This window comes from Choristoneura fumiferana, chromosome 25 (assembly GCF_025370935.1).
Source record: "Choristoneura fumiferana chromosome 25, NRCan_CFum_1, whole genome shotgun sequence".
NCBI lineage: Eukaryota > Metazoa > Arthropoda > Insecta > Lepidoptera > Tortricidae > Choristoneura > Choristoneura fumiferana.
Window position 1 is genome coordinate 11,702,945 of NC_133496.1, and position 12,351 is coordinate 11,715,295.

The 12,351-nt window shown below is 39.5% G+C and overlaps 1 protein-coding gene across 1 annotated transcript in view; it reads left to right on the forward strand.

Moving 5' to 3' along the window:
* Window positions 1–140: 140 nt before the first annotated feature.
* Window positions 141–12,351, forward strand: part of Oga (O-GlcNAcase) — a 26,126-nt gene continuing 13,915 nt past the window's right edge. Inside the window, exons 1-11 of the mRNA XM_074106962.1 lie at window positions 141–460; window positions 572–623; window positions 1,132–1,360; window positions 2,163–2,267; window positions 2,888–3,050; window positions 4,632–4,760; window positions 6,279–6,422; window positions 7,749–7,863; window positions 8,892–8,977; window positions 9,402–9,550; window positions 10,367–10,755. Of these exons, the coding sequence (XP_073963063.1) occupies window positions 394–460; window positions 572–623; window positions 1,132–1,360; window positions 2,163–2,267; window positions 2,888–3,050; window positions 4,632–4,760; window positions 6,279–6,422; window positions 7,749–7,863; window positions 8,892–8,977; window positions 9,402–9,550; window positions 10,367–10,755 (1,628 nt within the window). The 5' untranslated portion in view covers window positions 141–393. The remainder of the gene's footprint in view (window positions 461–571; window positions 624–1,131; window positions 1,361–2,162; window positions 2,268–2,887; window positions 3,051–4,631; window positions 4,761–6,278; window positions 6,423–7,748; window positions 7,864–8,891; window positions 8,978–9,401; window positions 9,551–10,366; window positions 10,756–12,351) is intronic.

Genomic DNA, 12,351 nt, shown 5'->3' on the forward strand with positions numbered 1-12,351 from the left:
TTGACAAGGGCTATATTGTATAATTTAATTAAAATGCCTTCTTTTACTGTAAAATTTGGTTTCACGTTTTGTTCAATCTAATACCAACTGTGTGTGGCCATTTATGTCAGGGTTGCCAGTGTGTATGATAAAATATCTTTTCGAGTTTGACACTAAATATTCTTAGTTCCCGTTCATTATTTCCATTTATGGGACAAAGTATTCCAATGATTTACGCCTGATATTGGCCAGCCGGTGCATCAATATCGTGAGATTCCTTATAAAGTTAGTAATATTACTGTGGCCTCTGAGTCACGATACGTTGCGACGCAGTTATTCGCGGACACGCGTGTCTAAACATTTCTCGGTAACGATCTTTATTTTGCAAGTAGAATCTGCAATTTCGTGGCAGAAATGACTGAAAGTTCGCCGGACGAAGCAAGTGCTGGACGGAAGGACTTCATCTGCGGTGTTGTTGAAGGTAAAACTAGTTAAAATAACGGAGAAAGCCTTTGTATGGGCTATGCATAGTTTTATACCTATGTTTGGAATATAAGATCGGTGTGAATGACCTGTGCATGACTATTCGCAGGCTTCTACGGTCGCCCGTGGACCACTGAGCAGAGAAAGGATCTATTTCAGAAGTAAGTACTGGGTTTTATGTGTATTATGGTTCCAGACATTCACTCAACATGTTTATTGATTTTGGGTAATGTTTACTTTTATATATTTGGGTGTTTAACAACAATTATGGAGATTATAAAACAAACAACTTGTTTGTATTTAATCCTTATCAAAACAAATTTAATAGCAAATACAATGGTCAAATAAAGTCATAGGCCTGTGCCATTTAAGTTTTAAAGAGAATTCTGTGGCTATCTTACTATTTACCTTGACTATTGTTGAAACATTAAAACCCTTCCACTCTGACAAATAATGTTGGAAAGTTAAGGTCCACTCATTTCATTGACAAGTGGATTCAACCACAGGCTAGCATTTCGTGTTTTTCAAAATTCAGAAATTCATGTGCAAAATTACATTGGAAATTTACCAAAAGTTATATGGTGAAGGAGAACAAACAGTTCAATGGGGTGTGTAAAGTTAGATAGATAGGTGGGGATTATGATGATTTAAATTATTATTCAATTACAGACTTAAAAAATGGGGGTTGGACATGTATGTGTACGCACCAAAAGACGACTACAAGCACCGGGCGTATTGGCGAGAGCTCTACACAGTGGAGGAGGCAGAGCACCTGACGTCCCTCATCTCGGCTGCCCGCGCTCAAGGCATAACGTTCTGCTACGCACTGTCTCCTGGACTCGATATCACTTACAGCAGTCAGAAAGAGATCACAACTTTGAAAAGGAAGCTTGAACAGGTAACTTTATTATGTATACTTTTTATTTTAGTGTAAAATCAAGCAACAGACAACAAAAATGATATTGTAACGGATAACTCACGTCTTAAACCGTAACCAGGTCAATCCACTTTTTAGTGTAGCTTAATGCCATGGTAATGTCTCCTGAGTTACCAATTGAAAGTATGATTTTATGGGTTACAAATCCATTTAAAGTTAGTTGTGACAGTTTTAAGGCAACAAGGGCTATCGTTTTTTGTCTTACTAGATGGCGCCACTGTTGCGTGAGATTTTTAAGTGTGGCTTTCAAAGTCTGTTATTACGGGCATGAAAACAAAGTTTAGATTAAAACCATATTTAATACATCTTATAACCGTACCATAAAAATATTGAGCAACCACAGTCTTGCATAGTCCCATTTCGTTGTCTCAAAACACAGACATTCATTGCCCGTTATTGCATAGGTAATTGCCATAATTAATTTCAGGTAATGCAAAATATTCACAAAATTATTCTAATTATTTGACATTTCGGAGACCTCACGCTACACTAGCGCCTCTAGCGGCGAATTCATACGCGATAGCCCTCATTATTTCATGGGTCATCTCCTAATGCTGCAAACATTTTTCTAACAAAGTGTATCACTGATGACTATGTCTCTTGAGTTACAGGACAGAAAGAATAACATAAAAAATTGATTGACCTGACTAGCAAATTTTGAATTAATGGATGTTATGAATTAATTACAGACTTTATTATTCTTCCGCTTTAGCACATTATTATGTACCCATCAGCGTCTACATAAATCGTTGTATGTTTGCAGGTGTCACAGTTTGGCTGCACATGTTTCGCTCTGCTCTTCGATGACATTGAACCGGAGATGAGTGAGGCTGACAAGCAAATCTTCCAGAGTTTTGCTCATGCTCAAGTAAGTTACATTTTACTTTAAAATAAAACTAATTTTTACTTACAAAAATAAGAAGGATGGAATAGTAAAGACATGAAAATTATCAGCTACATACTTCAACTAATTAAAAAATACATGCAAATATGTGAATCAAATTTTAAACATTGTGTTCTGTCTCGTGACTCAGGGGACAACAGTGATACAGTTGCTTAGAAAATGTTTGCTATGTATACTACTAGTGTGCTTAGGAGATGAGCCATGAAGGAGTTGGCTTGTAACTGTCACAAATCTCTAACTTTTGGTGGATTTGCATGTTGTCACGAAGTTTTACTACTGACAATCATCAGACGACCAGAACCACTCTGTCAAGGAGATCAGTGAATAAAAGCATTTTTTTTTCTTATTTTTTTCTTCACTTTGGCCTTTATCATTAGCCTATCTTAGTCCACTGCTGCACATAGGTGTCTACAATTGCACGCCACTGAGCACGATCCACGGCCACTCTCATCCAGTCTTGCCAGCCACCTTGCGAAGATCATCGCTCCACCTAGTCTGAAGGCGTCCCACGCCACGCTTGTGGATCCGCGGTCTCCACGCGAGATCACCGCTTCTGCCTTGTATAGCCTTAAATATATTTGCAGGTATCAGTGACCAACGAGATCCACCAGCACCTGGGCTGCCCGCGCTTCCTGCTGTGTCCGACGCAGTACTGCTCGACGCGCGCCGTGCCCACAGTCAACAGCTCCGAGTACCTCAACACTTTGGGGACCAAGCTTTCGCAGCAGATCGACATCATGTGGACAGGTTACATAGTCTAAGTTCTGCTGATAGAAATAATTAGGTACCCTCATCTGTTATTTGATAATTATAAAATTTAAACGTTAGATAAAATTTATTTTTAAATTGCAAATGGGTTGCCTGCCTAAATACGGTCCTTTTAGATTTAAATATTACATCTAAACTCTAACATCTTGGCAACCATGGTTATGACATATTTTTGACAAGGCAACTTTATATTGCTTAAAGAAGAATAAAATAAGCTATTGTTTAAAGAAATTAATTAAATAACTCATGAGGATATATTAATTATGCCTGTTTGTACTTAAGTAAAGCTGACGTAAAGCTGGCAGGCAACCAAAAGGTTATTTTATTATTTGCTACTAACTCTAAGGCGGTATTTTTTCTGAGTGAACTTTATGAACATTATTTCAAGGTTCAATTTTGTTGATGTATTGGTTTGACAATGTTTAATCACACAATCAGACAGATCGGAAACAGACAACCGACCTATTATAATACCTTTCATAAACACTGGGATGTTAATGACCTCAGTTATCACCACGCGTTTTCCACTGAGTCATGATTGCTTGTAACGGCATAAATAGTTTTACGATGAGAAAATTCCACTGTCAATTGATGGATATTTTGTTCCGACCAGCAAGAATTACGAACTGGTATGCTCGCAGAGGCGCGTACCGACTGTTTTAGGTCAATAATACGAAACAGAACAGCGTCCTTCATGCGCCGGGTGCGTGACAGCGCCAACGGCCTCGTGCGTATGGTGTTGGGATTCAGTACATATGGAATCCAGAGGCTCTGTATATAACATAATGTAAATCTAGAGTTAACTAATATAAAATAAGGTACTGTAAACTAACACTTATGGACATGGTCTGAATTAAATGTTTTTGAATTTGAATTTGAATTAGATCGAGAGGGGTTGAAATGATGACCTCTGAAACTGTCAAAGATATAAAATATCGGCAAGTTCGAATTAGACTCGCGCTCAATTCCAAATTTAAAAAACGGCAAACAATAAGGTTATTATTTACTGTTGAGATTTGCCTTTTTAGTCTGCGGTTCCACCAGAAATGTGCAGATTTCTTGCTCAGACGTAAGGTCGCGGGTGGGCAAAGTAATGAGGGCTATCGTTTTTTGTCTTTCTAGTTGGCGTCACTGTTGCGTAAGGTTTTTATTTAAGTGTGGCTTTCAAAGTGTTATTACGGGCGTGAAAACAAATTTTAGGTTAATTACATATTTAATACACCTTAAAACCGTACCATAAAAATATCGAGCAACCACAGTGTTGCGTAGTCCCGTTTTGTTCGGAAAAAAAGGGAGGACAAAAGTTTCCAAAAGACAAAACTGTCTCAAAACACAGACATTCATTGCCCCGTAACGCATAATTGCCATAATTAATTTAAGGTAATGCAAAATGTTCACAAAATTATTCTAATTATAAATAAACCCGCATAGCTCACCCAAAAACTATGAGATTTGACATTTCGGAGACCTCACGCTACACTAGCGCCTCTAGCGGCGAATTCATACGCGATAGCCCTCATTGTTTTAGTTCATCCCTAGCATGTTTATGTTGGTTTGCAGGTCCCAAGGTTATATCGAAGGTGTTGACGACGGAGTGTATCGAAGAGATCACGGCCGTGCTGCGCCGCGCGCCCGTCATATGGGACAACCTGCACGCCAACGACTACGACCAGAAACGGATATTCTTGGGTATGTCATCATCATCATTATGTCTTAGCGCCGGCTAGCCCTTGATCATGGTAGAGCGAGACTATCCCGCTTCCGAAGTGCGGGTAGTTCGCGATGCGAGTGCCGAAACTAATCGGAATCACGTGCGGGTAGTTCGAAAGACTCGCGCTGCTAAGCAAACGTGATATAGGAAACGCCACCAGAGTTGAGGTCACGCACACGGGAACATGTCATGTAATTTTTGACATTTACTCATTCATTTCTTTCATTCTCGTTTTATGCAACTAGTTCTTCATGTAGCTGTGTGTGTAAATCATTCACTTCAACTCTCGTGGCACTACCTATACCCTACACTTCAGTCTACTCGTAACCACGGCCGCGGCCACTGCAATGAAGTTGAAACGTCGAGGTAATTTTTACTCGTTTTGTTAGCGTGATAACTGTGATAAGTCCCGGGTGTCACTAAAATCGGTTACCTAATGATTCGCCGACTATTTTAGGCAGATTATTGATTGGCAGACAACGTTTCGCCGAGTAACGGTACGCCGATGAATTTGTACGCAGATGTATTGTTTCGCAGACTAACGTTTCGTAACTCAACCTTTAGCAGACTATTTACTTGGCATATGAGTCAGTAAGCCGTACAACTATTTACAGAAATTCGTTTAGCCTATTAATCACTACACATTTTGCACATTTGGTCGAACAACCTTTCGCTTTTGTAACGGTTGAACTATTATTCAGTGCGCATATCAACTTTTCGCATCTTTTCGTTTCGCATGGGGACTGACATTCAATACCGTGAATATGTGTGGATTACACTATGGCCTTATTGGCATTTTTACACGCCGTGCTGACCGCGCATTCTTTATGATTTTTTTATGTACCCTCACAAGTTTCAAACGTATAACGCAAGTAATAAACGTATTTTTGACCATCATTTGTATTTATTTTACATTGGAGTTTAAACAAACCAAGTCGCGATGCTAGCAGTTCGGTTCTGGCACTTCGCCGGCCGCTACCGCGGCACGCTCGCTTCGCTCGCTCGGCTCGTGCGTTGTTGGTCGCAATTCTACCTAACACTCCTCCTCGCTAACGCTCGTCGTCGCACCTAACTTCATTTTGATAAAGCTAGTATATTTATATAGTCAACTCAGTAAAATTGGGCGATTTTATCTACGCAGATTACGAAACAAAAATCGACTGAATATTAAATCTACTTAACAATATGAATGCCATGTGATAACTCTGCTTATCGTGTCTCGACGAACAGTTGTTCGGTTAACTGAAACAATTACGAAACAAACAATCTACTAAACGTAAATCTGCTTATCGCTATTCTTGCTACCGACTACTCGGCGAAACGAATAATAGGCGTAACGAAATTATACCAAACGTTGCTCGGCCAAAAGAAAAATCTGCCAACAGTTGTCTGCGAAACGAAAATCTGCGTAATGAAACACGGCAAAACGACAGGTCACCACTAAAATCACTTTAGTTCAAAACATTGTAATGTTTTCATTTTGTGTGCTATTCCAGGTCCATACTGCGGCCGTTCCCCGGAGCTCATCCCTCTGCTGCGCGGCGTGCTAACCAATCCCAACTGCGAGTATAATGCGAACATGATCGCCATAAGAACGCTCGCGCACTGGGCGAGTTGCAGCCTCGATGCGCCGACGCACAGTAAGTAACGAACACTGGCGACTAGTAAGTAGTTTAATCATAATCATTTATTTGCATAAAAACATGGTATCCATTTGGTGATGTAGGGGAAAATATAGTTTCACACGCGTTTGTCGCGAGAAATCTCGTTGCACCACATTAAAAAATCGAAGATTACTAAATTTTTGGTGGAATATCTTATTTTGGACATATGGTATAATGACAATGTAATAAATACAATACAATACAATACAATAACTCTTTATTGCACACCAATACAGTAAACAGTACAGAGAACACAAGTATATACATAGAGATTTTCTAAGGTAAGCAATAGGCGGCCTTATCGCTTCAGAGCGATCTCGTCCAGGCAACCTTTACAATGGACAGAAATAAGGAATACATTTTAGCAGGTGGTGCAATTTACAGTAGATTAGAGCTGTATCAAGAATACATAAAACTAACACATACACAACAAATCTAAACAGATAGATAGGTAGATGATAGGTGGATATAAATAAGCAATGTTTTAATATGAAAATTCAATGGTGCGTGTGAAGTTCCCAATCCGCACTGGGCCCGCGTGGTAACTATGGCCCAAGCCCGCTTCTTCTGAGAGGAGGCCTGTGTCCAGCATTGGGACGTATATAGGCTGGGATGGATGGAAGGTATTTTGAGAACGTGGTATTTTCGGCTCGAGCTAAGAAAGCTTACTTACGCACAGCACAGCAACATATCCATAATGTTGCAAGTCGCACAGAGAGCTAGGGAACGAGCGATGCACGGTATTTAAAGAAAGAAAGGCCAGAAGAAGGTTGCCTGGAAGAGATCGCTCTTAAGCGATAAGGCCGCCTATTGCTCACCTTGTAATTTTTTCTCTGTGTATCTGTTTTCTCTATCGCTTACTATGTCTGGTGTAAAATAAAGAGTCTTTGTATTGTATTGTAAGAAGAAATCCAGAGACGGACACAGCTAGAGTAGTAGCCGAAAATAAATGGCGATGGGTGGGCCTTATATGACGGCTGGGGAAAATTAGTAATTGAGTGGGGTGGGGACCTAAAACAGGTCATGGAAATGTCGGTAAACCACTCATACGATGGACCGACGATCTGGTGAAGGTCACAGGAAGCAGTTGGATGCGGGCAGCGCAGGACTGATCGTTGTGGAAGTCTTTGGAGAAAGCCTTTGTCCAGCGGTGGACGTCTTTCGGCTGATATGATTGATGATATTAGTAATAATTAAAATCTTTACTACGCCATCTGCTGATGATTTGACGATCTATTCTGTGCTAATTAAAAAGCTGATGAGCAATTTTCATCATTCAGCATACTTATTAATGTTGCGCAGTGGAAGCAGTGTCCTGGGACATTCGGCTGGAGAGCGAGAGCGAGCAAGGCGTTTGCGAGGACGAGGTGCCTCTCGCTCTTGGCAAACATGTCTACCATCCAAGACAAGCTTTAAGGTAACGTTCTATAATAAGGTTTGTTTTGTCTTTGACTTCGTCAGCGCGGGAGAACAATAGAAACCTAAACTTAAAGATTAATTTAGTCATACCGGGTGTAAGCAACACGAACAATTAATTAAACTAATGATTCCTTAAAATACGACACAGTTACTATATAACATCGTCAACTAACTTTTTAGTAAGGCTTCTTAAATTGGTAATGTCTCCTGAGTCACTAATTAGAAGTATGATTTTATGGGGTAAAAAAAGTTGAGTTTTGACAGTTTTAACCAGTTGCGATACCTACGACTTTTTTTGGGTAATTGTTGGTTAAGTACCCAATGTTAAAAGGTGAAAGGTGATTGGTGGTGACTTTAGTAACATACATTGGTAAATCTTGAGTAGTTAGTTACGCGCCACTGTGGCGCGCAGGGCGTATGGCTAAGGTAATTCCTTCATGACTCGAAGCATGCTAGTTGGATATATTGCAGACATATTTCTAAGCAACTGTATCACCGTTGTCCCCTGAGTCACGAGACAGAATAACAACAGTTAAAGTTTATTGACCCAGTAAAATGTCTCAATGTTCCAAAGTTCCAAAATTTGGAGAAAACAGCTTTTCAAATTATAATTCACAGTCAATAAGTGTTGCGTTTTAAGAAACGAATGAATGAACTAAAAGAACTTCTTTGCTCACCCGCGACCTTATAAGTAACGCCTGATTCAATAAATTATTTGAAACGAAAAAATTTTATTTGAAACGATAAAATATATGAAAATATTCATATATTTTATCCTACTAATATCTTAAATGTGAAAGTTTGTGAAGATGTTACTCAATCACCCAATAGCGGCTGAACTGATTAAAATGAAATTCGGTATACAGATAGTTTGAGTCCCGGGGAAGGACATTAGGATAGTTTTTATCCTTCAAAAATGCATAGTTCCCCTGGGATATCGATAGCAAAAATTCTACGCGGACGGAGTCATGGGCAACAGCTAGTATTTAAATATATGTATTTGATAATTCTTCATACCTTTTTCAGGCTAGCTATAAAGGAATGGCTTCCGGAATTCTCAATACCCAAGACCGCCCAGGGACCGGTTATAAAGCCGCAACCGCCCGTCACAGGTATTACGAAATCCTTTTAGTTTTTGTTTCAAATAAAAAGACACACTTTTTTAATGATTAGTTTGGTAATCAAGCCGGAATAAACTGACGAATTTTGAAAATTGAAAAGAAAGCGGGAGAGCCCATTGTCTGGCCCGCGATATTGTCCGATTTTATAAAGCTACAAGTAACTAGTAATTAGTTTTATAAGACCCACCACTGACTGACTGACATAATCAAAGTCATAGATAGCCACTCATGAACATAAGCAACACCAAGTGCGTTCCTCATGCGTTACTCGTATCTAGGTACCCCCTGAAGAGTAAGTCTACTTAACTAATGTATTACCCCCATGACCAGCCAGTCTTGGCCCGCACGAATTTACAGCCAAAAAGTTTGAAGAGCCCTGATTTAAACTAACACAAGCAATAAGTTTGCTTCACAGTCCCGCCGGTCCCGATCATCCCGATCATGCCGTCCGTGAACACGTGCATGTCTCTGCTGACGGCGACCACCACGACGACCACGACGGCGGCGGCCGCCATCCCCACCGTCAGCGCGCAGCAGCTGCTGGCCGACTGTTCGCACAGCGCGGTAACTATCACCACAGAGTACATATATAACAGAGACACCACCTAGTACAAGCAAATGGTATCACCCTAATACTGGCTATTCAACTGGCTATTTTTCTTTCCTTCGATTTTCCAATAGATGGCACCAGTGAGAACACAAATAACACGATTTTCAAAATCAGCTAATTTTTTTACAAATTTCAAATGGTAATTTCGAGTAATGTGATTTTAAAAACCGGTCCCGTGGGCGAGTTCCCTTGCGCTTACATTTTGTTAAAAGAATATATAAAAAAGTAAAAAAATATTTATTGTTTAAAAAAATATAGTTGAAACGAATTTTTATATTTCAAAAGTAACTTGACGTCAAACCACAGAAGAAGTTACACATATTTATAAATTCCACTTTCTGTTTCTTTCCTTACGTAATATAATATAACTCAAATACTCGGTGTTCAAAAATACTCGTAAAGCGGAAAGGGAGTTAAATTATCCGTCATGATGATCTATTTACAATATTTGAAAACCATAGTATCACTGTAAGATTTACCGCCAAAAAAAAATCATTTGATTTTTCATTGAATATGCAAACCCTATTTCACTAAAATTAAAGAGTAAACTACACAGAATGTTTTTATACATTTTTACCTAATATCTGCGGAACGACAAAGAATCTTAAAACAGGTATTACCCCTCTGCTAAATAATCTATGCTAACTGCGGGTGTATGACATGACAGCTTACTAATTGTAAGTTTGACAATATTTTTCGCTTTTATAATTTACTACATATATTTTATAAGGGTTATTTTGTAACATATTGTATACCCATTAATTTTTCAGATATCACCTGCAGAAAACTACAATTCAGTATCGAATCCGGTCATGAACTCTCTGGTGTCACCCACAAAAGTTATTCTCAACGAATCAATACAGAACCCCATTATACCGATGGCGGCTAACATCGCTCTGCCAAACGAAATCCCAGTGTCAAGTTTACCAGTCCCGATGCTAGGTTTGAAAGTACTTGATGAAAATGTTGAGAAAAATGAAGACCAAAGCATGGAGAGCGGCCAGGATAAAAATGATAGCGTAGCGAATGACAGCGTCCTCGAAACGGCCAGTTTTATAGAAGACATGAAGAAGGAGGAAAAGGATGACCAGGATACGATCATCGTTGATGATGAGAAGAATGAGGAGCAGCAGCAGAATGGAGAAATGAGCTTGGGGTGGTAAAGTGGTGGTTCAGTTTTTTGGCCTGCAGACTGTTACTTTGCTACTCTGCTACGAAGGACATTGGTGCTGCTTTGGCAGCGAAGTACTAAGGTAAAATGTAATTTATTGAAAAACAAAGCAACGCATGAATCAAGAAATGGCTTAATTTTTTTTGTTATTTCATATTTGCTTTGGACAAAAAGCATTATTAAATAATCCGTTCCACCGTGAAATAGGGAATATTAGTGCAATTTTATTCCCGTCAGAGTGCAGCACTAGCACATACCATATGTTTTTTGAGTATCGAATGTAAATATCATTTATTTTGTTACTCATATATGTCATGATTTCTATAAGTCTGGTCCGTCATGGCGACAAAATATAAAGAGAACTGACGTTGTCATGGCGGTTTGTTTACGGTTTGTGCTAGTGTCGCCCCTGCGCAGAGCTTTGCCTAATATGCCCTATTCGGAACACACCACTACTTCCAATGCTGCCGACTTGTCTATGAATTATTGTATTAAAGGTGACACTTTGTATTAAATAAATAGGGCACTTTATGTATTAGTGACAATGCCAAACCTCGAGTTTGTTTGAGCATATCACACTGAGACAGTATAACCTCCACAATCAAATTAAATAGAGAATGTAGTATTAAATGTTATATTGTAACGGATAACTCACGTCTTAAACCGAGTTTAGCTCGACATGTTTCGGGCTATTCGTAGCCCTTCTTCTTAGGAGCAACGCGACTCGGCGGTTGCCGCAACACGCACACTACGCGCCACCGCTCTGCTCGCGCGACAATGCGCGAGAGAATGTAGTATAAAAAATCAGATAAAAATCGTAACTTAAGTGTTAACTACTCTATATCGATTATTATCGATAAATCCTCGATTCGACATTTCCCTACGCTGTCTATTATATGAAGATACTGAGCTGACTGCATGGCAAATCCGAAAGATTCCGAAAAAAAATGACGGGAAAGGATTATTCACTACACTGTATGTATGTTAAGTATCTATGTTTTATGATGATGCTTCTCACAGATACCCCCAAACGCTGAGCCCGAGTCGTCCTCGCTGCCGGAGGCCGAGCCACTAGACGTGGACCCCCTTCGGCCACCACCACAGACACTGACGTCGTCATGAAACGATCAACTCAGCGAGGTAAGATGTATTTTGTTTTTATTTAATGATATTGATAAACTTCATTGAATGCGTGTTTGTGTAGTGATTGTGTAGCGAGTCCTGTTGGATTAGCAATTGAGTAGTTTCCTGGGTAAATAAAATAGTATACTACTAGCGTTTACCCGCGGCTTCGCACGCGTAAATCATTTGATACAGCAGTTGAATTAACATCCGATTTTATTTTAAATTCTCGTGGGAAATGCCCTAAAATTACATCGTGGTTTTCATTGAGTCAAATTAAAACACCCATGCCAAATTTCATGACTCTAAGCCGAGCGATTGTTATTTCGAGATTTTATCCTATTCCGTGGGAATATCGGATAAAAAGTAGCCTATGTGTTTACCAGACCGTCCAGCTACCCACATAGCAAATTTCATGACTCTAAGCCCAGCGGTTGTTATTTAGAGATTTTATCCCTATCC